The 27168-nt window shown below is 40.3% G+C and overlaps 1 protein-coding gene across 2 annotated transcripts; it reads left to right on the top strand.

Annotated features, from left to right (window-relative positions):
• The first annotated feature begins 5736 nt into the window (after nt 1-5736).
• LOC103697039 (probable magnesium transporter NIPA2) lies at nt 5737-26187 on the top strand. 2 transcript variants are annotated; one of them, XM_039117257.1, is made up of 7 exons: nt 5737-6161; nt 6421-6477; nt 24065-24155; nt 24233-24393; nt 24666-24793; nt 24870-25007; nt 26021-26187. In XM_039117257.1, exons 1-7 carry the CDS (start codon nt 5927-5929, stop codon nt 26123-26125), a joined length of 915 nt encoding a protein of 304 aa, XP_038973185.1. In that variant the 5' UTR covers nt 5737-5926; the 3' UTR covers nt 26126-26187. The 2 variants fall into 2 exon arrangements, with proteins under 2 accessions (XP_038973185.1, XP_038973184.1); XM_039117256.1 differs by having other exon boundaries at nt 24113-24155; nt 26021-26183.
• The last annotated feature ends 981 nt before the right edge of the window (nt 26188-27168 follow it).

Genomic DNA, 27168 nt, shown 5'->3' with positions numbered 1-27168 from the left:
ATTCAATCCCATGACAGCTGAGACCTGGATCCGGAAAATGGAGAAGATGTATGAGTTACTCCAATTTCCCGAGAAGGTAAAAGTCAAATTAGCTACCTCTATGGTAAGGGGGAGTGCTGATTATTGGTGGACTGCTATGAAGACAGCATATGAGGTCGACGGAATGACTTGGAAAGATTTTAAGAGGGTATTTTATGCTAAGTATTTGTCGGACTCAGTCAGATAAATAAAACAGAATGAGTTTTTATCGCTGTCTCAGTCCGAACATATGACTGTCCTGTATTATGCCAATAGGTTCGAGGAGCTGAGTCGATTTTGCCCCCAGTTCATGGAGGACGATATGAGTAGAGCCAACCGGTTTGAACAAGGGCTTAGATATAGGATCAGGTCCCGAACATCTTTACAGGTAATTTCCAGCTATAAGGATATTTTGGACAGAGCTTTGAAAGTGGAGGCTGAATTAAAAAGATCTGATAAAGAAAGAGCTGACCTGATGAGATATAGATCAGCTAGAAGTCAGAGTGGCAGGCTATGGGATTTCAAGGGCATTTCAATTCAAAAAAAGCCTAGGGCCCGCACTTACTCTAGCAGATTCCATAGTGGGCCCTATATGAGGAGAGCGAGGGCATGTTATAGTTGTGGGCGGACTGGACACCTAGCACGTGATTGCCCGTACAAGAGGAGGAATGAGCCCAGACCTCCTGTACTTGGTGACCAGAGGCCAAGAAGCAATGCTCGAGTTTTGCACTGACCCACCAAGGTGCTAGTGCCAATGACCGGGTGGTAATAGGTATATTACCAGTCAGCTTGATTGATCCCTCTATTTTGTTCGATTCTGGCACTATGCATTCCTTTATTTCAGTTAGTTTTTCTAGATAATTACACTGCATAAGAACTATTGTATGTTTCTACACCCCTATAGAAAATAGTAATTGTTGACATTAGTGCAAGAATTGCATATTTCAAATAGGGGTAGGAGAGTTAGCGACAAATCTTATATAACTTGACATGCAAGACTTTGGCATCATTTTGGGAATAGGTTGGATGTCTCAGTACCACACTCATGTCCCAGAAGGAACTCAATATGAGATAGGGAAGATGATTGGAATTGATAAAAATTATGCCTTGTCTATACACTACTCCCCGAAAAAAGCTAATGTTGAGGTAGATACACCGAGTTGAAAAACTTCTGGTAGTATTGCTGCTCTACTCATATCCGAGAAAAGCTAATGTTGTGGTAGATGCACTGATCAGAAAAGGTGTTAGTGATACAGGAAAGGTTGAGGACAGTGTTTAGTAGGCAGAAGAGCTACGCAGATGTCAGAAGGAGAGATATGCAGTTTGGCATGGGGGATCATGTTTTCTTAAAGATCTCTCCTATGAAAGGAGTAATGAGGTTTAGAAAGAGGGGCAAGCTTAGTTTCCGATACATTGGCCCCTTTGAGATACTAGACAAGGTTGGCAATGTATCTTACAGATTAGCACTGTCTCCAAACCTCGCCATGTGCATTCAGTATTTCATGTATCTATGCTCCGGAAGTATGTGCCGGATCCATCCCATGTGCTACCAGTGTAGGAAGTTACAGTAGAGGGAGACCTTTCTTATGAAGAGCTTCCTCTAGCTATCTTTGATACTCGGATCAGGAAGCTAAGTAATAAGGAAATACGTATGGTGAAGATCCAATGGCACCGGCACAATGTTGAAGAATGCACTTGATAGTCGGAGCAAAGTATAAAGAGCAAATGCCCTCACCTCTTTGAGTAATCATGTAATTTACTCTTTTAAATTCGAGGACGAATTTTATATAAGGGGGGAGGATGTAATAACCCAAAAAAATTTTATATATATAAAAAGGATAGAATAGTCTTTTAAAATTGATATGAGGGGTAAAATTGGAAGAAATCAAAAGATAATGGCATAGTTGTAGATGCGTTGAAGTGGTAAGGGTAAAATTGGAAGGAATCAAAAGTTAATGGCATAACAGTAGATATGTTGAAATGTTATGGGCAAAATGAAAATTTAATAATATTAAACAAAGGATGAATAGTGCTTGATGTGACTTAATTCATGGGTTGGTGCTGTGTCCGTGGGATGAAACAGAGGAGGAAAGGGAGTCTCAGGCGGTGACCGGGAGAAGGAAAAGAAGAAGAAGAAAAGAAAGAAAAAGAAGAGGAGGAAGAAGAAGAAGAAGAAAGAAGAAGGGAAGGGAGCCTCGGTTGCGCTGCCAACTGAAGGGAAAAGCGTATATCTCCTTTCCCTTTACGCAAAGACCTCGATTTTCCGAAGAGAAAAAGGTAAATACCCATCCCTACCTAGTCTTTTGATGAAATTAGGCTATACAAAGGGTAGATGTAGTCTAGAGGGGTCGGATAAGGATTGTAGAGGTGGTTAAAAGAGGAAGAATTGGATTTCGACAAGTTTTTTCGGCATTGCGAAAAAACTGTGTCGAAGTCCCAACTTCGGTGAATTATTTTGAGGGTTAATCGTCCTCCGATGGTGATGTATTTATCTCTCTGGAAACCCCTATAAGTGTAGAATGTTAGGTAAAAATTTCATAAAATTTGGAGTTTGGAAAGTAGATCAAAATCGGGATAAAGTAACCCGCTGTCGGTCCGGGTTACTGTTCACCCGAGATGAAAAAAAGTGAGAAAATGGTGGGAGTCACCTCAAAACGCGCCGGAATCGACTCGAGGTCAACTGGAGTCGACTCGGGGTAGATTGGGGTCGACTCACGCCTCAGAGGGTCGACTCATGCCTCAGAGGGGTCGACTCACGAGGTTGGGGGTCGACTCTCTCTGAGAGTCCAGAAAATGAAGTTTTGCGGCTCTATGGTCGGGGTCGACTCATGAGGTTGGGGTCAACTCACGCTTTAGTGAAATTTTTAGTGAAGAAGGATTTTGACTCTTTCTCGCACCTTGACCCTATAGCAGTGGCCTAAGGTGTGTGTATGTGATGCTTTTGCATCATAATACATATAAGGGAAAGATTTATTGATAGGAAAAAGAGAAAAAGAAAAGGATTTAGAAAAGGTGGGGAGTTGAATCAATTAAAGTTTCCTATATTATGATTGGCACGCAGATTATGGCACTTGATACAAGACTAAATGTATTGTAAATGCATGTATCAGTTGGGCAAGAAGCTAGGAAACAAGAGGAGGAAGTCCCCTACTGCCTACTGTAGATTTTTGGAGGTGTATCAGGGCTGTGCCGGATTCACAGGTGAGCGGGAGTTTGTACTTTGCACCATGAGCACATTCCTTATTCATTTTCATGAATGTTGCCAAGTGTGACTTGATTCTACCTGAATTTATTGATTAATTATTGTGGTAGATTTCTCTATGTTTTATTCTCCATGCTTGATTATTCTGTACATGCATTTGAGGGAACATTGAGAAGAATTACGAGGGGTAGATGAGTAATTAAATTGGTTCCAAATTATGAAATGACTTTTTTTGTAAATTGATTTTATTTCCTCTATTTCAAAGACTTGTGAGTGGTTGTCTTGATTATGCTCCTTTATGAGTAGTTAAATTGGTTTCGAGTTGTGAAATGACTTCTTAAATTGATTTCATTTCCTCTATTTCAAAGACTTGTAGAGCCCTTTTTTGTGGTATATTGAGTTGCATTGCACTCCCTTGACCTCTCACTCCCAACCCTGATGTTAGTTTATGATTGGGTCGGAGTCGAGTGAGCGGTAGTCTTGATTATGTTACTTTTTAGTAGAGTATTGGGAGGGTGCATTATGGCATTATGCATGGCTTGGCAGTATCTACAGGACACCTATAGTCGATGGGGTTAGACATCGGCCTGTGTGCACATAGTAGCCTTCTGGGTGGGTGGAGACCAGTCCCTTCCTAGGGGGGACATGGCTCTAGGCGTAGGATCGGCCAATCCTACGACTTATATTCTGCTTGCCGCCGGGCATAGTAAGACCCCGCGAGGTGCAGTATGGCTTTCCGCGGATGTAGAATTCCCGCGAAGTGCCATTTAGTATTCAGATGTGAGATGAGTCTCACGGTTTTCTATGAATTGCTGTTCTGGATACTGGCCAGTATTTACATGATCAGTGTGGTGTCTTATTCTGCATATACATGTGATTGTAGGGAGTTATTATGGTTTGCCTGGGGCGTAAGACCCACCTTCCGATAGCTATTTATCAATGTTTCAGCATATTGACACCCGATTTGTATGTTCCAGCATTATGATCTGTCGAGCATATTCATGAGTAGCATATATGATTACTTGATTATTCCATATGTGCTCTAGATGAGTTGATTGTGATTGTGGTGATATTGATGATTTACTCCATATTCTCTATGTTGAGTTCATGTTTATCTTGTTATTGATCTTGAGATTTCATCTCGAGCCATGATTATATTCTGTCTCATATGCACAGTACTCTCTACTCCACTCACTGAGTATTCATATACTCACTTCCCAGTTTAGTGTTTTGGATTGCAGGGCAGGTATTGTATAGAGAGGAGCAAGATTAGTGGTTGTCTGCTAGCTGTGCCGCTCCATAGTATACTGTAGATAGAGGTTTATACCTTTTGGTGTATTATAAACCTTTTGTTGTATGTAGTGTATAGTTACAGTCATAGATCCTGTTGTGGATATAGGTTTGACCATGGATGGAATGAGAACCAGATTTTTATACAGATGAGTTATATGCCTGTGATGATGTATTGATATATATTATCCAGGTTCATTATGTGACAGATTATGTGATTGCTGCTCTGACAGGTAGTGTTGTTGTATGTATTGAGATAATCCTGACAGGTCACCATAGGAAAGGTGATCATTTTGTGCATGCATTATGCCAAAATTTTTCAGAATTTATTGATGATTGATAGGTAGTAGGGTTCTACGTGGTGGCTGGTGGCCTTATGCTACCCGCACCCTAGGACCGTCGCGGCGGCCCGCCGGAAGCGGGGCGGGGGTCGTGACAGCATCTTACGCTGTGTAGCATTCTGGAGAGATACTTTGGCCGCACCGGAGGGCCCCTCCTTTGTTTCTGAGTTAGATTCTAGTCTCTGATTCTGTTGGCAGGTCCTACACTAGAGTAGGGTAAGGTGCCGTTGTACCCAAAAAAAATACTTTATTAGTTTATTTACCAAATACATATTAAAATGGCACAACACTTTATAAATATAGTTACCAAACAACAAACAACTTTTTATAAAAACTCTATTTCAAAAAGCTCTACCTTCAAAAGCTTTTTGTGCCCGCAGCTTTTTCAAATGGGACTTAAACACCTTCTCCAACGATCCACCATCTCTCTCTCTCTCTCTCTCTCTCGTTCTTCTACTAAATCTCGTCCCTGGTAACCAAATCAATTCCTAGGTCTCACCAGAACCATCCCCTCCTCCCCCATCCGAGTCCATACACGGGAAACCACTGTATAGTCTAATCAGATCGTTCAAACTTAGAACCAACGGACAGAAGTTCTCGGTGTGGGAAGGGACTCAGCTGTCGTCTACTAAAACGAAATATTTGGAACCCAACTATAATAGCAACAACTAATTCCACGTATCACGAGGTGATTCGTTTGCGTAACTGTAGATCCGAGTTCAACCAATTATTTCTTGCCATATGACATGGTCTCTGTTTGGTACTTGAATTGGGCTCCATAACAATAGTTTTGTTTACTTAGTACGGAGGGTGGGGTCCGAGGGACTCCGAGCCCGCCGTCTTAAACCGTATATGCCCGGGATTCGGCCCCCCGTGTAACCGAAATGCTGTTGCATCCTCCTCGTCCGCTTCTCCTCCTCGACTCCGAGCTCCGATGTCCTCAGCCCGCCTCCGGTCGCCTCCGCCGCCCTCCGCCGACCCCTCGCGCGACTCCAACCTTCTCGAAGGCATCTGCGAATGCTCTGAATCCGAGCAATCTGAGGTTTAATGGCGTTTAATGTGGAAATAAACTGAGATGAGTTATGCGTTGCTAGTTTTGGTTGGATGCTTTGTAGTTTTGGTGTTCTTTTTGGGGTTTGGTGTCTTGGGATTGGGTTTCGGGTATTTAGCTTGGATTTCGACCATGGTGATGTCATCCGATAACATCCGGGGCTTGGTGTTGGCCCTCTCATCGAGTGTTTTTATTGGCTCGAGCTTTATTTTTAAGAAGCAAGGGTTGAAGAAGGCCGGCGTTACTGGAGTCAGAGCAGGTTTCCGTCTCATATTCTGGCCGTTTATTTTAGGTTTCTTTGCTTTTTACCATCTTTATGTTGTTGATTTAGTCATGATTTGTATGAAAACTTGTATTTATGGTGCATGGACATGAGATGTAAAACCATCTGAAGATTAAAAATCTGATTTTTATGAAGTATCTTATGTTTTTGATCTGTTTCTATGAGCTTGAAGGATGGGATTCAGGTTTCTGTTTGGTTGTTCTGTGCTGCATTATGTTGTTATTTCCTTTTTCAGGATCTGGAGGTCACTCATACCTGCATGAACCTTTGTGGTGGTTCGGAATGATTACCAGTAAGTATTTTGTTGGACTTGATTTTTCTCCACTACACTTGTTGGTGCTTGGTAATATAAGATGGTTGTGTTATGAATCCTCTTTTTCTTTCTTGTTCTGTTGTGTGCATTTGGTGTGAAGTTGTTTTTGTTATGTGTATTAGTTATGGAAGAGATTCTGCAAACTAAATTCCTACATTCCTAAGTGAGAATTTGAGATCAAAATATAATTATTGTTATACAAATAAAAAGGGCGTCCTCGTGCACAAGAATCCCTCCACTACTCGGTCCGGGGAGTGTTAGATGTACACAGCAAAAAATTTGTTTCCAGATTTCAAACCTATGACACGCAGGTAGCAACTTTACATTTGTGCCAAGGCCCGCCCTCATAATTATGGTCACACAAAAGAGTCTTTAGTGTTTTTTTTTTTGTTTTGTTTTTTTAAGTCTCAACCCGCATGATGGTTTTGAGTTCACTTTCCTTGTTATTGTTCCTGGAGGTGATTATGTGGATGATATATGGCTGAATAACTTAGATTGGTTGCTTTCAGATGTAGTATCTCTTTTAAGATAGTTCATACCCTTTGATGCGATGGATACTTTTGCTCTCTCAAAGAGAGATTACTTCAGAATTTTTTTTTTGATAGTCAAGCTGTACAAAATTTCTATTCTTCATTATCCAAAGGATATTGGGATGTGCGAAAACCTAGTTTCTTCTAAATATTAGGAATTCAGATAATGTTCTTACAGGATATGTGAAATTCACCACTAGTCATTTCTTAGTGGAACTTGAGTCCACAAGACTAGTGCCTCTGGGATAAATTTATTTTGGGTGCCAAATTGTTTGGATGATGAATAGACCTAAGGCAATTTAATCGTTGTGACTATTTAAATGCTTGATTTACTCTTTTATCGAGGATCATCAGAAAATGATTTTTTTCCTCCTTCGGCCGCTAGACAAAATTGAACTTGCAAGCTAATGATTTGATTTTTCAAGGATGAATTTTGCCTTTGCATCCCAACAATTCATCATTGAATGTATGGTGCCTGTACAGTTCCTTCCAGATTTGCTAAATGGTGCTAGCCGCTTCTAGTTTGAGTTCAAGCTGTGTTATAGGAGATGACACAAACTGAAGTTCTCTTCTAAACTTTGTATCTTTAATAGTATATAAGTATGGAACTTTTGTGGCCTGAATAGATATTGAAATTTCAATACCGTACATAAGTTTATGAATTGTCACTGCTGATCATATGCTGTATTGCAATCATCTTCAGCATATTCATGACTCTGTATTCTTTCTAGGTAGAACCTTATGAGTGAAGGCCACCAGTTGAGCATCCCACAAGACTGCTCCATTTCTAACTTGTGAGATGCCACATTTAATCATGGATATCTTTTGATACATTAGGAAGACTGAGGTACTACAAGTGATTGTTAAGTAGCCATCACCTTCCTAAAGAGACTATAAGAGGTGTACTAGTTTTCTTGTAGCTGCTTTCAGTTTTCCATAGGGCAACCTTATAGAACCTTTACCACGAACATACCATCTTGGACTGGTTCAACATGCTTCTCACCTTTAGGAACCATGGCCACCCCACCCTATTATCTGAAGGATACAATGGACATTTAGCATAGAGTTCATCGTCTCCTGAAGTTTTAAGGTTAGATATGGATGACAAGAATGTTCTCTTTAAAGCAAACTATTATTTAAGAAAACAAGGATGAAATACCTCAAAGCGTGAAGGACATTATTCTTAAAGTTTCAGATGGTTTCTTCAATAACCCATAATGCCCATTATGCAAAACTTGGGCCTTTTTCAGAGCATCAATTCCATGGACTTCGGTTTGGTTAAAGATTGACTTGATATCAAGGCTTATAAATATATACTTTAAGCTGCCTTATATATCACATCTAGCAACTGGTGTAAAATTAATTTAGACAGCTAATTTCACAATTGGGGTTTTACCCTTCCAAAATAAAAAATCATAACTAGAGCTTAGAAAAGTCAAATCAAAAACTTTTTGTATTTTCTGCTAGAATTTGATTTTTACAAGGTTTGGGTCCTTCCCAAATCCTGCTCCAGGAAATTTCACCAGTTGTGGCTCTTCAAGGAGGTTAATTGGTTAGACTTAACATAACTCCTATTCTCCATCTGATTCAGCCATGTGCTTGCAGTTTAAATGGAGCAGGAGAGACTTAAGTTGATCTCATCTGATTTTAATTTATTTATTCTGGCCGCATACCTAAACTGTAGGAAATTCTTAGGCTTTGGGATATGGAGAATCTGGTGCTGAATTTAGACTCATAGAGATAGTACTATGAAGCGAAACATGGTGAAGGTTCCAGGAACTCGTAGAAGATTGAGGTTAGGTTTTTGTGGCAGATTTGTGAGTGGCCTTATCTCGATTAAAATTTGTATAGAAATAAGACAATACTGGGAGAGGAGGAGACTTTTCATCCTGTTGAACAATAAGCAAGCGATCATCCATCCGTCAAATTCTAAAGCAACACCAATAAAAAGGCAAAGTGGTAAGGGCTCACACAAAGGATGATGTTGAGGGAAGGTAATAGATTTTGGAGACCTATCCTGGTTGAAATGGATTTAATACAGAGGCTAAGCTTGAGATGATCTGATGCCCAATAAAAGCGACCAATGTTAGCAGATTTTTAGCATGTTTGATTGCAGATATGCAGATTTATTTTCAATTTTTAGTCCCTTTGTTTTAGGGTTTTTATTTTTCTATTTTGGAAATTTGGAGTCTCTTTTATTTGTATGGTATATATTAAGTCATCTAATCTCTAGATTGAGGGCTTAGAACAATGTATCATGTGCCCATGTAAGGCACCACCACATCCTCAGGTCAAAATAATATAGCACTTATTGATCCAACCACAAAGAAAAAAAGAGAGAGAAAAAAGGGGACACATGGACCAATCCCCACCTTCTCTGAGGTGTCCATATGGATCCACATGTCCCGTGCTTTCTTACTCCAAGCAATGTAAGCAGCTTACTACTACTATGGTCATTTTGGAGAATTAAAATTAAGGTTCTTGGTTAGGGTTTGGTTGTTTAAGTATTATGGTTCTATGGCAACAAGAAATGATGATTATTGGTAGATTCGAAGTCCTATTCTCTATTGCACATCAAATTTCTCAATCTTTTCTTCTCTACTGGTTTTTTTCTTCCTAATCTCTATTCTTATATTTTTCTCTTACTTTTTTTTGACACATGAAAATGACAGCATTGGCCTTCCTTATCATCTTAGTTTCATTAAGCCAAGTTGTTGGTATAGGAAGGCCAAAAAACCCCCAAAGACCCCCACGTAGGTCATAATGGCATACAGAACATTAGAGACTTAGGCTTATCCTAGAACAATGCATGTAGTAATCCAATTACAAATAGAAAATATGAAATGAAGCACTCGTGATCCGAGATGTCAATGTCTTGCACTCTAGAGCATTCCTTCTGTTTCAAGCTCTCCAACGATCACTATATGGTACGCTATACTGGTCGGTACCAGTGCATATCGGGCATATCATAACCGGTAACGAATCAGCATATGGTACGACGGTATACCGAGTGTAAGTACGCCAAACCAGCTACCGTACCAACATATTAATATTGTACCAGGATGGCTGGTATATGGGGTTCATTACTGAGATAACGAACCTTACTGGGGCAAAGAAGAGATCCACCTTAGAAAAACTTGTGAGAGTGAGAAATCGATATCTTGCACATTAATTGTTGCCCAGATAGACAACCCAAGAGGGGGGGTGAATTGGGTTTTAAAATAATTTGGCTATTAAAACTTTTGTGGATAACTAATTAATGCTTTTGCGAGATGATTAATTAGTTTCTATGTGCGGTGAATGAAATGCGAGAGATAGAGAGAGACAAACAATCACAAACACAATGTTTTATAGTGGTTCGGAGCTAACCCTTGCTCCTACGTCCACTCCCCAAGTCTCACTTGGGAATTCACTATAACCCCTTGGATTACAGCCGGTTGTTTTCCAAGCTCATAACCAAACTTGTTGTTTTACGAGCTCACAACGAACTCGGTCGGTTTTTCCAGGCTCACCGACTAGAACCAACCCGATTGTTTTTCCGGGATCACAATCGAACCCTTACACGTTGGTTTTACACTCGGCTCACCAACCAACCTCAATACCCTTGATTCAATCCCCCGATTGAACCAAGCAAAGACAAGATGGAAGTAAAAAGGAGTAACAGAAAAACAGAGCTTCTCAAAAGCAGATAAATAACAATATAAACAAAAGAGAAGTTAGAAGCCCTCAAACACGTTAGAGTTGGAGTAGAGTAGGGCTTCTTGAACTTCGGGTCTCCTCTTGAATGTCTGATCGACTTGAATGCAGGAGGAGATCTCTTTCAATGTTGGGAAGAAGTAGGTGGATGCAGTTAATGTTGCTCTTCCCTCTTTTCCGTTGAAAACCAGGTTGCAGAGAGTGAAAGCTTGATTACTTTGAGTGGAATAGTTGTTCTCTACCTTGCTACAGTCCTCTGTGGCTATTTAAGCCATCCCCCACGGAAACTAGCCGTTAGAGACCTTTTTCTGCCGTTCTGCACACTCTGCACAGCCTGACAATATGTCCGTTGGTGGGTTGGAGTCGACTCGCGCGATCAGGAGTCGACTCGGCTGTAGCGGGAGTCGACTCATGCTTTTCTGGAGTCGACTCGGCAACTGTTCCGGATTTGAATTAAAGTCGCCTCTTCGACTGGGAGTCGACTCGACTTGACCCGGAGTCGACTCGCCAACTTCTGGAGCTGACTTGGCATTTTCGTAGTCGGCTCATCCCATGAAGTCCGTGGATCTATTTTTGAACTTGGTCCACTCGAGTCGACTCGACAATCCTGGGAGTCGACTCGGCGCTCAGAGCCCGAACTCTCGATCTACTGTCTTTTGGCTCGTCCAGTCTTGGAGTCGACTCGAACTGTTCCGGAGTCGACTCGGCTCTCAGTTTCCGAAACTTAGTCTTCTGTGTTTTTGGTGAAGCGCTGCCTTGGAGTCGACTCGAGCTGTCTGGGAGTCGACTCGAATCTCAGAGACAGCAAATTGGTCTTCTGTCTTCTTTGGGGTCGCGGTGTCTCGGAGTCGACTCGTGCAATGCGGGAGTCGACTCGAATCTCACTGGGTAGTGGTGCTCATGTCGATGAGCACATTCGACAAGCGCTCGGCCCCCTGGGTAGTGGTGCTCATGTCCTTCCGGATGTCATCGCGCATCTTCCGAGTGATGCCCGTGACCTCACTCATACTGGAGAACTGAGCCTGAATCAAACTCCTCACGTTGTAGATCTCTTTCCGTGCATGGGCCGTCATGTCAGTCACGGCTGTCAAGGAAGGGACCAACTCAGAAGATGTGGGTGCAGGAGTGGGAGCTGGCACTGAACCTCGGAGCTCCCGAAGTAGCTCATCTCGCAGGTCTCTAACAATCTCCTGCCGCAACTCCAGGAGCTGCTCAGGAGCGATCCGGACCTCCATAGGTGGTGGAGCTGAGGAGGAAGGTCCGGCTGAGGTGGTAGGAGCAGAAGTGGAGGGAAAGTCAGGATAGTCAGAATCTGGCTCAGGGCTAGGAGAGTGTCGGGAGGTATGTGTGGAGGTGGATAACTTCCTAACCCATGTTCCCTCTACCTTCCGAAACCCCATCCTGTGTAGGGTCCCCGGACGCATGCGATCAGTCCATCGCAACGCCTTAGAGGGTTCCCCCTTAGGAATGGAAATCTCGTACTCCCTAAACAACAGAGTGAACATCATACCGTAGGGGAGGGTGAGCCTAGGTCTATCTAGGGGCTCACACAGATATCTATAAATGAGTTTGGAGAAGTTGATTGGGGTGTCCTGAAGAATATAAAACATAAGGGCGAGGTCCCTCTCAGACACAAAATCGAAGCGGCCAGTCTTCGGAAAAATGGACCTAGACAAAATACTCAGGAGGATCCGCACCTCAACAGGAAGTGAGCTAGCGGATACCTCGTCTAAAGGGGACTGAGGAGGATATCCTAGTATGGCCGTAAGGGCCTCAGTCCTGTCCTCGGGGTGTGTGGGAGCCACCCCTACTTGTGGAAGGTGGAGGATGTGGGCAATAAGATCCTCCGTAACGAACAGAGGGACACCGGCTACCGTGCCCTCGATACCCCCATCTCCCCGATGGACGGTACCGTAAAACTCTCTAACTAATCCAGGGTAAGTGGGGAGATCTAATGCAAGAAAATACTCTAAGCCCTGGACACGCAATCTCTCACCTATGGTGAAGCCCTTCCGGGAGAGATAGTCGAAATCGACGTATCTCCCGGTGGAGACCGCCTTTCCGGCGCACGGCCTCGCGGGAACCGCCCTCGACGGGGAACGAGCCGGAGGTTGTGACCTCGCGGGATCGTGCCGAGCCTTGGAGCGCCTCTCGGGACCGGCCTCGGGTTGGGGCCTCTTCCGGACGACGGCTTTACGAGGCATAGTGACCTAGAATGGGAGGAAAAGCCCTAATGGACGGTGAAAAGTCGACGAAAAAAGCTTGGGGACGACCGGGGACGACCTAGGAGTCGGCTCTAGGGCTTGTGAACAGTGGCGGCGGAGAATAGAAATGTTTTGAAAATGATGGAGCTAGGGTTAAAAAGTCGGATCCCGACTGCGAGTCGACTCCTCTGAGTCGCGAGTCGACTCGACCTCGAGTCGACTCCAAAGTATGCGCGAGTCGACTCTCCTTATGCGCCTATTGACCCCGACTCTCCTTATGCGCGAGTCGACTCCCGACTGTATGCGAGTCGACTCCACCTCTGCTGCCATCGACCTCGAGTCGACTACCGACTAAGCGCGAGTCGACTCCCCCTTACGAGCCGACTCTGAAACTTACTCGAGTCGTCTCGAACTTTGGCACGCACCTAAAAATTATGCTATGTTCGTGCCGAATGAGGGAAAATCACTAAATTATGATCTGATTTGATGATCATTGAAAAGAAACTCTATTTTAACCACAATCTAATCATCAAAATCAATGAATCTAGTGGAAACTACCACTAGGATGGATCAATCACTCCTAATCCCCTCCTAAGCACACTAAATCTCTCTTCACTTAGGGGTTTTGTAAAAATGTCAGCTAATTGATCATCAGTACAAACAAATTGGAGTGTCACATCACCATTCAGTACATGATCTCTTATGAAGTGATGTCTTATCTCAATATGTTTAGTTCTTGAATGCTGAATTGGATTTTTAGTTAGATTAATGGCACTTGTATTATCACAATTAATGGGTATTTTATCTTGTTTAATGCCATAATCTTCTAATTGTTGTTTGATCCATAAGATTTGAGCACAACAACTTCCGGCTGCAACATATTCAGCTTCAGCAGTAGATAATGCAACCGAGTTTTGTTTCTTGCTAAACCATGATATTAAGTTTTCTCCTAGGAATTGACATGACCCGCTGGTGCTTTTTCTATCAAGTTTACATCCAGCAAAGTCTGAATCTGTATATCCTATTAAGTTCAGGCTAGATTCTTTAGAATACCATAACCCTATATTCTTTGTTCCTATTAGGTATTTAAAGATTCTCTTTACTGCAATTAGATGTGATTCCTTAGGATTAGCCTGATATCTAGCACACATGCAAACACTAAACATGATATCAGGTCTACTTGCAGTAAGATACAATAAAGATCCTATCATACCTCTATATAGTTTCTGATCTACAGATTTACCTGATTCATCTTGGTCTAATTTGCATGATGAGCTCATGGGGGTGCTGATTGATTTGTTTCCCTCCATATCAAACTTCTTGAGCATCTCCTTGATGTATTTGGCTTGATTGATGAAGATGCCTCCTTCAGATTGTTTGATTTGAAGTCAAGGAAGTAATTCAGCTCTCCCATCATGCTCATCTCAAATTCACTCTGCATCAAGTTAGCAAATTCTTCGCAGAGACGATTGTTAGTAGCACCGAAAATAATATCATCAACATAAATCTGTACTAACAACATATCTTTGTTTTTCTTCTTTAGAAACAATGTAGTATCTACATTACCCCTAGAGAACTCATGTTCTAATAGGAATTTGCTAAGCCTCTCATACCATGCTCTAGGTGCTTGTTTTAAACCATAAAGTGCTTTGTTCAATTTATAAACATGATTAGGGCATTGATGATTTTCAAAACCAGGAGGTTGTTCTACATATACCTCCTCATTAATATACCCATTTAAAAATGCACTTTTTACATCCATTTGAAATAACTTAAAGTCCTTAGAGCATGCAAAAGCTAGTAAAAGTCTAATTGCTTCAAGTCTAGCTACCGGAGCAAAGGTTTCATCAAAATCTATACCTTCTTCTTGATTATAACCCTTGGCTACTAATCTAGCCTTATTCCTTATTACAGTACCATTTTCATCAAGTTTATTTTTATAAATCCATTTGGTACCTATAATTGAATATTCAGTAGGTCTTTCAACTAGATTCCATACTTTGTTTCTAGTAAATTGGTTTAATTCTTCTTGCATTGCATTTATCCAATTTACATCTTTTTCAGCTTCTTCTATGTGTTTGGGCTCAAAATGAGAAACAAAGGCTAGATGATTATTTACGTTCCTAAGGGATGCCCTAGTCCTAATAGGTTGAGATGGATCATCTAGAATTAATTCCTTAGGATGCCCGTGAGCATACCTCCAAGCTTTAGTTAGTCCATGATCCACAATAGCCTCTTGGCTTGATGATGCACCTTCAATTAATTTTTGATTATCATCTTGTAATGTCATCTCATCTATCTTTTCTTCAAGAATTTCAGCATCATCATCAAAATTAACTCTCTTGCTAGAAGAGATGTCACTAGAATCATCAAATACAACATGTATAGATTCTTCTATAACTAGGGTTCTTTTATTAAAGACTCTATAGGCTTTGCTAGTTGTAGAGTACCCCAAGAATATAGCCTCATCAGATTTTGAGTCAAATTTTCCTAGATTATCTTTCCCATTATTATGAACAAAACACCTACATCCAAAAACATGAAAGTAGTTTACCTTTGGTTTTCTGTTTTTCCAAAGTTCATAAGGTGTTTTCTTTATAATGGGTCTCAATAAAACTCTATTTAATATATGACAAGAAGTATTAATGGCTTCTCCCCAAAAGTACTTAGGGAGGTTACTTTCACATAACATAGTTCTAGCCATTTCCTCTAGAGTTCTATTTTTCCTCTCCACAACTCCATTTTGTTGTGGTGTCCTAGGTGCAGAAAAATTGTGAGTTATTCTCTTTTTACTACAAAACTCATCAAATAAATGATTTTCAAATTCGGTACCATGGTCACTTCTAATAGCTATTACTGTAGTATCTCTAGCATTGGTTACTTCCTTATGAAACTTTTTAAATACTGAAAAAGCTTGATCTTTATGTGCTAAGAACATAACCCAAGTGTATCTAGAATAATCATCTACAATGACTAGACCATATTTATTTCCACCTAGGCTTGTTGTTCTAGTTGGTCCGAATAGGTCCATGTGTAATAATTCTAGAGGTCTAGAGGTAGAGACACATTTTATGGATTTAAAGGAGTTCCTAGATTGTTTGCCATATTGACAAGCTTCACATATTTTATTCTTTTCAAATCTTAGTTTTGGCAAACCTATCACAGAATCTCTTTTAACTAGTTTAGATATTGTGTCCATGCTTACATGACCTAACTTACGGTGCCATAACCAACTAGCATCATTGTCCTTAGTTTCATTAACAACTAAGCATGGGTTGTGTTTGGCAAGATCCTCAAGATCTACAACATACACATTCCCACGTCTTATTCCTTTAAAAACTAAACTATTATCATTTGGGTTTGTTATGATGCATAGTGATGGTTTAAACATAACATTATAGCCTCTATCACATAATTGACTAATGCTTAATAAATTATGCTTAAGACCATCAACATATCGAACATTATCAATAAAAGTAGAAGGGGTAATTTGAACTTTACCTATACCAATGATGTGACCTTGGTTATTGTCTCCAAAAGTCACAGCACCTCCCTTCTTAGCTTCAAGGGTGAAGAATTGATCCTTGTCACCCGTCATGTGTCTTGAGCAGCCACTATCCAAGTACCAGCAATTTTTGTTGACCTTGGCTGCAAGACACTCCTACACAAGCAAATCATGTAATCTTAGGTACCCAAGTTTTCTTGGGTCCTTCATGGTTAGTCATGTTGGTTCCTTTTGGAACCCATACCCTTTTAATTTTTCCTTTTGTTTTTCCTTTTCTATAATTACACACATTTGCCTTATGTCCTAATTTTTCACAACAAAAACAGGTTATTTTCTTAGTTTTACTTTCTCCTGCTTTAACAAAGAAGTTACTAAAAAGTTTTTGCTTATTTTTAGGTTTATATCCTAAACCTGCTCTATTGAATACTGCACGTTGACTATTAAGTATCATATTTAATTTTTCAGAACTATAAGTAAATTTCTCAACCAAAGGTTTGTATTTTCCAAGTTCTTTAGTTAGAGTTTGTTTTTCTGTTTTTAGAGTATTCAAGTCTTTTATGAGATTTTCGTTTAAGATTTGTTTATTATTTTTAAGTTCTGAAATTTTCTTAGTTAGTTTTTCATTATCTTTACTTAAGGTGTTAGTTTTTTTAATTAAGAGTTGGTTGCTTGTCTTAAGTTCTAGATTTTCTTTGGTGATACAGTCCTTATCCTTAACTAGTTTATCATATTTATGTATGTAAGTTTGATTAGCTAGTTTTAGCTCTTTATTCTTAATGTTTATAGCCTTATATTCAATCATTAGTTCATTAAATGCATCATAAAGTTCATCAAAAGTAAAATCTAGATGCGTTTCGGATGTTACCTCATTTTCTTTGGCCATGAAGCAGAAATTGGCCTTTTCTTCTTGTTCCTCATCCGATGATGAAGATGATGCGTCGGAGTCCGATAAGGTGGTGACAAGGGCTTTCTTCTTCTTGTACTTGCTGCCCTTCTTAAGTAAGGGACACTCAACTCTGATGTGTCCCGGCTTCTTGCACTCATAGCATCCAATCCCCTCATTTTCCCTTTCCTTACCTTTATCCTTGCGATAGAAATTTGAGGGGCCTCTCCTTTGATGATAGGACTTCTTGTGGTTGATGAATTTTCTGAACTTGCGCACAAGAAGAGCCTCATCATCATCTCCCTCATGATCTTCTTCTTCACTGCTGCTACTGCAGGACAAATCTTTGTTAGATGATGTGGATTTAAGAGCTATTACCTTTTTCTTATGTGAGGACTCTTCTTCGCTGTGTTGCTTCATGGTTAGCTCGTGAGTCATTAGGGATCCAAGGAGCTCTTCAAGTGGAAGCTTGTTCAAGTCCTTAGCTTCTTGGATTGCCGTCACCTTGGCTTTCCATGACCTTGGTAGACATCGAAGAATCTTCCTGACAAGCTCACTGTTAGTATAGTTTTTGCCAAGGCTTTTTAGGCCATTGACAATGTCAGTGAATCTAGTGAACATGCAAGTGATTGTTTCATTAGAATCCATTTTAAATAGTTCATACTTATGAACCAATATATTTATTTTGGATTCTTTGACTTGATTCGTGCCCTCATGGGTCACTTCAAGTCTATCCCAAATCTCTTTTGCAGAATTGCAAGTAGAGACTCTATTGAATTCATTCCTATCTAGTGCACAGTAAAGCACATTCATTGCTTTAGAATTGAGTTGTGCCTTTCTCATGTCGTGTTCATCCCAATCCTTTTCGAGTTTGGGTACAGTGACCCCCTCTACATAAATGGATGGGATGTATGGCCCATTTGCTACAATGGTCCACATCTCATAGTCTTGGGCTTGGATGAATATTCTCATCCTAGCCTTCCAATATGAGTAGTCAGATCCATTAAAGAATGGGGGTCTTTGGGTGGACTGACCCTCAATGTGGGAAGATCCAAATGGGGTTGTCATTTTGATCTTTGACTCTTAGGGTAGAAGAGTTTAGGCTCTGATACCACTTGTTGCCCAGATAGACAACCCAAGAGGGGGGGTGAATTGGGTTTTAAAATAATTTGGCTATTAAAACTTTTGTGGATAACTAATTAATGCTTTTGCGAGATGATTAATTAGTTTCTATGTGCGGTGAATGAAATGCGAGAGATAGAGAGAGACAAACAATCACAAACACAATGTTTTATAGTGGTTCGGAGCTAACCCTTGCTCCTACGTCCACTCCCCAAGTCTCACTTGGGAATTCACTATAACCCCTTGGATTACAGCCGGTTGTTTTTCAAGCTCACAACCAAACTTGTTGTTTTACGAGCTCACAACGAACTCGGTCGGTTTTTCCAGGCTCATCGACTAGAACCAACCCGATTGTTTTCCCGGGATCACAATCGAACCTTTACACGTTGGTTTTACACTCGGCTCACCAACCAACCTCAATACCCTTGATTCAATCCCCCGATTGAACCAAGCAAAGACAAGATGGAAGTAAAAAGGAGTAACAGAAAAACAGAGCTTCTCAAAAGCAGATAAATAACAATATAAACAAAAGAGAAGTTAGAAGCCCTCAAACACGTTAGAGTTGGAGTAGAGTAGGGCTTCTTGAACTTCAGGTCTCCTCTTGAATGTCTGATCGACTTGAATACAGGAGGAGATCTCTTTCAATGTTGGGAAGAAGTAGGTGGATGCAGTTAATGTTGCTCTTCCCTCTTTTCCGTTGAAAATCAGGTTGCAGAGAGTGAAAGCTTGATTACTTTGAGTGGAATAGTTATTCTCTACCTTGCTACAGTCCTCTGTGGCTATTTAAGCCATCCCCCACGGAAACTAGCCGTTAGAGACCTTTTTTGCTGTTCTGCACACTCTGCACAGCCTGACAATATGTCCGTTGGTGGGTTGGAGTCGACTCGCGCGATCAGGAGTCGACTCGGCTGTAGCGGGAGTCGACTCATGCTTTTCTGGAGTCGACTCGGCAACTGTTCCGGATTTGAATTAAAGTCGCCTTTTCGACTGGGAGTCGACTCGACTTGACCTGGAGTCGACTCGCCAACTTCTGGAGCTGACTTGGCATTTTCGGAGTCGGCTCATCCCATGAAGTCCGTGGATCTATTTTTGAACTTGGTCCACTCGAGTCGACTCGACAATCCTGGGAGTCGACTCGGCGCTCAGAGCCCGAACTCTCGATCTACTGTCTTTTGGCTCGTCCAGTCTTGGAGTCGACTCGAACTGTTCCGGAGTCGACTCGGCTCTCAGTTTCCGAAACTTAGTCTTCTGTGTTTTTGGTGAAGCGCTGCCTTGGAGTCGACTCGAATCTCAGAGACAGCAAATTGGTCTTCTGTCTTCTTTGGGGTCGCGGTGTCTCGGAGTCGACTCGTGCAATGCGGGAGTCGACTCGAATCTCAGAGTCCGAAAACTGCTCTCTGACTTTTTCCTTGTGTTCCTCTGAGAGTCGACTCTCACTACCTTTGGAGTCGACCTGCCAACCATCGGAGTCGACTCGCGTTCCACAGGAGTCGACTCGAATCTCAGGGTCGAAAACCGCTCTCTGACTTTTCTGCCTGTGACTCCTTGGAGTCGACTCATACTTCTCCGGAGTCGACTCGGTAAACATCGGAGTCGACTCGCGCACTTCAGGAGTCGACTCGCTGACAGATTTTGAGTTGATGCTTTCTGTTTGTCTGTCTGTTCTCAGTTGGAGTCGACTCGTAATGGTCAGGAGTCGACTCGAGCCCGTGCCAGTGATCCTGATACGCTTGGAGTCGACTCGTAATACTCTGGAGTCGACTCGAGTCTCAGACTTTGGTTCAAACTGACTTCTTAACTTATCCAAAATATTATGAACCAAGTCTTGAGACACTTAGACAAAATTTTCACTGAAACTCAATTGAATTCATTAGTAAACAACATATATACTCTAATGCTTTGAGCTCATCAAAATCAAATAGGGTTTTAATCAATCACTCCACATTAATTGACATCTTCCTTCTAGTGGTCTTATCGCGGAGCACTGGTGCCAGAGAAGAAGATCTGCAATGTTCATTGTTTTCCACAAAACCATGATGCCAATTCCAACTTCCAAGAACCCATCTATAGCATTGCAATGAGCTGATCAAGTCACATTCCTCATGCTTCCTTGAGCATAGATTGGTCCACCGCTTGACATACTGCTTTGGGCTATGGGGATCACCCAAGAAATCTGATGGGGGGAAATCATGGACAGTCACTATCACTTGGAGCCAAAGAAAGGCCAAGATTGCAGGAACAGACATGATGAAAACAACAATACAACTACCTGAACTATAAAAGGCTGAGAACGACCCACACTACAATCTTGTTCCAAGAGAAGTTTTAGAGAGTGATGGGGTGCCAAGAACACTCTTCAGTGATCTCTATTTTGATATTTCTTCTACTCTATTTTCTTCACCTTTTCACCTCCCAATTATTCTCTTTTGTTGCCATCTCTAGTTAAGAGAGAGAATCAGTTGTAACATTTTGTTTGCAAGTTAAATCAATTTTTGATAGTCCTATTCTACATCAGGCTACATCAATTATCAACTGCCTAGGCAATTTTGGGTAGTGCACCCTCCCCCCTCCACAAAAAGAGAATGCCTAGGCAGCCAAGCAATACTATAGGTAATTATTTCAGTAGAAACAATTATAATTTTTCATATAGATTCTGAAGTTATTAAACAACAGTCACAACACAAGAGGAAGTTTTAACAATTAATATCAAGGGACAATAATATGTGTCCATTCAGATTTTATGATTATTCTGTGATGGGGTGCCTATAACATGTCATCCGTCAGACATTCAACAATGCAAAGAGTATTTGATGTTCAGTAGGTACAGGCATTATTGTAATGTTGTTAAAATATTATAATTCACAATCTGGATCGTATGATCAGAATCAAAATGACCCTAAATGATATGAATTGTATCTTTGGATTAGGTTCAATTAGGAAAAAATATGATCTAGATCCGTATTATGAATTACACAATCCCTTGGATCATAAGATTTGACTTGATTATGATAGTTAGATATTAAATCAGGTGTTATTCCATTTCCTAATATTTATTTGACTATATTGCTTTTTAAATTACTCATTCCTGATAAGTCTTGACTCATAAGCTAGCAAGTTTGTCATTAGAGTTTATGGAGTTAAAGAGAGGCAAGTTTTTGTAACTTTTACATTCATAAATTAAAATCTTATTCTTGTTTATTTCTTAAGAAATTATAAGTAAAATGATAATTGAACTGAAAGGTAGTGTATAGATGTCTTGAATTACCGGAAAGTCTGAAACAATGTTTGTTTCATTAGACATGCAACATATGAGCTTTATTGGTGAAAACTAGTTTCATCATTCATCTACTATATTTGAATCATATGTCAATTTTTATAGTTCTCATAGACTTGAAAATTTTGAAGGAAATAGGAAAATATTTACAATTTATGATCCACAATCCAATCCGATCTAGCCAACTCTACAATTTATGACTCGATTCTGATCTTAACAATATTGGGTACAAGTGATTGGTTTAAGAGGCGAGAAATATGTGATGGATGGTCATGAACTCATGCTAGTTCGGTGTTTAGACTTGCCTCTCCATCTAGTATATTATTTATAGATTGTATTTACTTAAAAAAAAGTTTGTATTTTTTACATGGTAATTGATATGTAACTACCATCCTCTATTTTAACACTTATCTTATGTTTTCTATTTAAAATGTGTTCTTGGGAGAAGTAAAATAGTTGAAAAGGAGGGAAACAATTTATCATAATTTAAATTGTATAAATTGAAATTACCGAGCTGCCTTTATCTACTCAGCTAAGATCAGAGTAGCTTCTTGGCCACTAATTTGCCCTTAAGTGCCTAGGCATATGCTAGGTGCCATATCCAAGCAGCAATTTTTTAAGGGCCTCCAAAAGTGTTAGGCGCCTTAGTGATGGGGATCCCAGGTGCCTAGTGGGGACCGACTAGGCCACTAGGCTGCATCCATTCATGATATTGTCTTGCTTGGGGCCATAATAATAGTCCTTCATTGTCTCCTTAGGAGGAAGTTCTTTCCCTTTTCACGTTTTGTTCTTAGTGTTTTATTAAACCCTGCTTACATAAGGGCCAGTTTTTCTTCTTAGAATAAAATTTTTGATCTCCTCTTCTTACATGGTGTGACTCCAAGCTATCAAAGTAGAACTCCTCTAGTCCTTGATGTGACTACATGAAAGATTAAAGTGGTGCTTTGCTGCCTAATCCTCTTATATCTGTTGCTGTATTTTCCCCTTCTTCTATTCAGGCATTAACAAATCCCCTTTGCATTTCTCCTTTACCTTGTCCTTAATATTAACCATTCTTGCATTTAATCTCTTATAGCTAACACAAGCAATGCCAAATTGCAATCTTTGAAATCAATCGACCCTCCAGTAACTCCTTTAATTTTTGAGACTGTATAGTTCCTTCTTCTTCATTTCAACTTCAATCCCCTTGTCAATTCCATTAGAGATTACAAACTCTCAAATCTCAAGTTTGGCTAGAGTGAAATTTGAGGTTGAAGCAGAATTATTAGCAAATTGAACTTTGGACTTTTGCAACCTTAAATCCCATTAATATTTTAATATCCTTGCTTCTATATCTTCATATGTCAATTTGGCAATATCAAAGTTTCATCTCTTTGACCATCTTTCAATTTCTATACTTTGCATATATAGATTCTGTAGCAAGGTACGCTATACAGACTCGATACGCCAAAAAAACTTCATACCATAGTGTACTGACACTGTGCTAGTGTGGCACCGGTACGAGGTCCAGTACTAAGACGGCGAATCTTATTCTGTAGCATTGACCCTTTTGTGTAGTGTATTTATGTGTTACTTGGTGTGCATCCTTTTAAAAGGTAGAATCACTGTAGATAATCCAAAAACCTTGAATCTGTTCGCACGAGGCATTTAGTATTGCCTGTGATAAAAAGAATTAATGACTGGAGACCAAACATAGCACATTCCTTTGCTTTTACCACCTCTCACTACCTCCATATGTAAGTACAGACTAATCAGTTAAGTTCTTAATATGAGGTAGAGATGCAAGAAAAATGCACCACCTTTAATATAGTGCATTTTTTAAGTTATGTGAATAATCAAAATGTTTCTAATGACATGAGAACTCACAGCCATCCATGCTTCCACTGAGGTGCATCACATGCTCCAGTGCTAGTCTGTGAAATACTAAACAATTGGGTTAGCACAAACAACCAATTTGCTAAGAAGTTACACATCACATGTTGTAGGTGATTTTGCCAACAAGTTTCCTAATTCGGCTTACAGATTTCATGTGCAGTTGCCCCAAAAATATACAGATGATGGTGATTTACCATTTCTTAGAAACTTTAATCATAAAAGTATCAGTCATTAAGAATTTCTGTATTTCAATTAAATCCAACTGCAGTGCTGGCTGATTAGAGAAGGTTGTCAGCGGAAGAAACTTAAAATGTGGAGAAATATGATGATTGCTACTTTGCGTTAATTTTCTTATGGTGTCTAACACTTAAATGAACCTTGGACATTCAACATTTGTTCTTCTTGAACTCCTTACTTTCATAACATTCTCCCTAGCTGAAAGTTTTACTTTTATTAACTGTCTCTTTTATTTTGTAGTGATTGGGGGTGAGGTAGCTAATTTTTCTGCTTATGCATTTGCTCCAGCAATACTTGTGACTCCTTTGGGAGCTCTGAGCATTATTGTCAGGTCTGGTACTGGAGGCACTCAGAAATTAAATCAGAGAATTACATGACATTTTATTACTAAATCTCTCTTTCATGCAGCGCAGTGCTAGCACATTTTGTTTTGGATGAAAAATTGCACATTTTTGGTATCCTCGGCTGCATTCTTTGTGTTGTGGGTTCGACAACTATTGTATTGCATGCCCCGAAAGAGAAAGATATTGAATCAGTGAAGGAAGTTTGGAGCCTTGCTACTGAACCAGGTTAATTGACAACAAAAACAAACAAAAATTGTTACAATTATTTGATCGCCCCCCCCCCCCCCCAAGGAATCATCCATATTAATTTGGTTTTATGACGACATTGGTATCAACTCCCTTTTGAGGAACTGAACTTAAAATATCTTTTCTTTTTTAAGGAGAAACATGGTCAGTTAAAACATCTCCTTGATACAGTTGCATTTTGTGATTAACATCAAGACTCAAGAGTCTTTCTAGTCATTTCAAGTTTTCAACTAATAATCTTTGATCTACAGGTTTCATTGCCTACAGCTGCGTGATCATTTTCTTGGTTATTTTCTTGATCATCCAGTTAGCTCCACATTATGGCAATACACATTTGGTTGTATATATTGGAATTTGCTCGCTGATGGGTTCTCTTACGGTATGTTAAAAAAGCTTTCTGAATATAATCTAGGCAAACTTCATGCTCTCTTAATCCCAAATGTTCATTTTGACAGGTAATGAGTGTGAAAGCATTGGCCATTGCCATAAAGCTAACATTTAAGGGAACAAATCGATTTATCTATGCTCAGACTTGGCTTTTTGCTGCTGTTGTAGTTATATGTTGTCTCTTGCAGTTGAACTACCTAAACAAGGTAATTATAATATGTACGAAATTCTGTTTAATGAGTATAATGAGGCATATAAGGTTGAGATTGATTATTTAAAATCTAATAGTTTTAATTCTTATTGAGGTTCTGAACATTACTTGGCCATTCCTGTAACTAAAGCGAATTAACTTAATACTACAAGGCTTCAGAGATTAAAACACCTTGTGAATTTCTTGTAATATGGCAGAGAATGATGCCAACAATGTCTTGTCCTGGTTGCTTTGACAATCAGCTAGTTTCTATTCCATACTTTTTGATTTGTGTGGGTTATATTGCGCTCTATTACAGGATGCATTGTGCAACAATTTTCCAGTATCTGCATTTTTTCAGTGCATACAAGTCTCTCTTCTTGTGCTTAATGCATAAAAGTCTGAGAGAAGGTCATCACAACACCCTGCCACTTCTGTTCTTCTTAGAAACTCGACATTTATGTGCTACTTAGAGAAGAGGCAAAATGGTTCCCTTTTTATGAAATTTTAAGGTGATGATGGAGAAAGATGATTGGGTTCCATTACAAGATAAAGAGAAGAGGCAAAATGGTTCCCTTTTTATGAAATTTTAAGGTGATGATGGAGAAAGATGATTGGGTTCCATTACAAGATACCAAATTAGAGCTCTGTAATGTACAAACTTTAAAAGTGCTGTTGCCTTAGACAATACCATGTCATCTTCATAAGCAGGATAAGTGTAAACCCTATAGGTAACTGGAGATCTTTTGTGCTCCAAAAGAGAATGTACACACATGAATGTCATAGCACATGCACAGGATTAACAGACTTTATAGAAGAGAGATGCATAGTGTGTTCCGTGAGTCCCACAAGGTGCCATGTAGAAACCTGGGCCATTATCTGATCATGTGTGGATCTATTGTATCCTATAAGAGGATTTCTTAGTGCTTTGTGATGATATGAATTATACGAAGCATGAAGTCATAATGTATTGTTATTTTTCTCTGAAGTTATTAATTGATAATAACATTGCTTCTTTCTATTGTGCAGGCATTGGACACATTTAATACTGCTGTGGTTTCTCCTGTCTATTATGTGATGTTCACTACTTTCACTATCTTTGCTAGCATGATCATGTTCAAGGTGATATGCTAGATTGAAATTTTAAATTTAGTTTTTATCTCAATATAAGTGTTAGTTCCTTTCATATTTTCTAGTGCTAATTCCTTTTAGTTATCTATATTAGAGCATGAGAGCTTTGTTAGAAAAAGTTGGATTTAAGAGTATCTTATCTTAATGTTGATGGTTGCTGCTACCTTTTACCTCAAAGAAAAGAAGAGTATATCATCTTATATCAGCTTTTCAAACTTACTCATAAGTTGCAGTCATTAAACTTACTCAATCTAGTCTATGTTAGCAAATATATGAAGAAGGATATTTATCAAATCCAAGGTACGCGGTATTGACTGAACCGACGTACTGGTGGAGACTGGTACCGGTTGGAACCAGTACCGAACCGGTTCAGAAAAAAAAGCGCAGACGCGCACGAGTCTGCGTTATGCCAACTCTGTGGAATTAAAAACCCACGTGGGTTGCCCCGTGCAGCGAGCCGCGTGGATGCGTGGTTTGCACCGCATGGAACGCGCGCGAGCGCGAGTCAGGGACATGTTTCCCCACTCGCGCCCACGCCCCCACGCACGGGCACGCTGCCCTGACCTCTCTCTTTTTTTTTCTCTTCTTCTCTTCTTCTCTTCTTCTCTTCTTCTTTCCGAGCCGCTCTTTTCTTCCCCTCTCTCCTCCTCTTTTCTCTTCTCTTTCCCCCTTCTCCCGCGAGCAAGGGAGGTCTTCTTCCCCGCGAGGTAGTCTTCTTTCCTGCGAGGTGCTCGGGAGGAAGAAAGAGACCCGGTAGGCAAAAATTCCCGCAAGAGAGGTCTTCTTTCCCCCTTCGATAGGTAGTCTTCTCCTCTTCTCTTCTTCTTCGTTTTCTTTCTTCCGCTTCTTTCCTCTTCTTTCCTCTTCTTCCCTGCGAGTACCGATGCGAATCGGTGTGGTTCGTAGCGGTAATGGGCTTGTACCGGTGGGAACCGCACCGGTTCGCATCAGTACGGGCAAGGAACTGTTCGGTTCCAACTCCTTTAGGATCGAAACTGTAATGTCCGGGCCCAATACTAACTGGGCCCAATACTTTTGAGGCCCAG

The sequence above is a fragment of the Phoenix dactylifera genome, unplaced genomic scaffold (genome assembly GCF_009389715.1).
Source record: "Phoenix dactylifera cultivar Barhee BC4 unplaced genomic scaffold, palm_55x_up_171113_PBpolish2nd_filt_p 000194F, whole genome shotgun sequence".
In the NCBI taxonomy this organism is placed as follows: domain Eukaryota; kingdom Viridiplantae; phylum Streptophyta; class Magnoliopsida; order Arecales; family Arecaceae; genus Phoenix; species Phoenix dactylifera.
The sequence above is the reverse complement of the archived record's forward strand: the minus strand, read 5'-3'. Positions and strand labels throughout refer to the sequence as shown.

Excerpts from the sequence above, each read along its gene's own strand:
- LOC103697039 (XM_039117257.1), top strand. The coding sequence starts at position 5,927 with ATGAGTTATGCGTTGCTAGTTTTGGTTGGATGCTTTGTAGTTTTGGTG. Across the intron at positions 6,478-24,064 it reads GTGGTTCGGAATGATTACCA|TGATTGGGGGTGAGGTAGCT; the intron begins GTAAGTATTTTG and ends TTTATTTTGTAG. Across the intron at positions 24,394-24,665 it reads GAGCCTTGCTACTGAACCAG|GTTTCATTGCCTACAGCTGC; the intron begins GTTAATTGACAA and ends TTTGATCTACAG.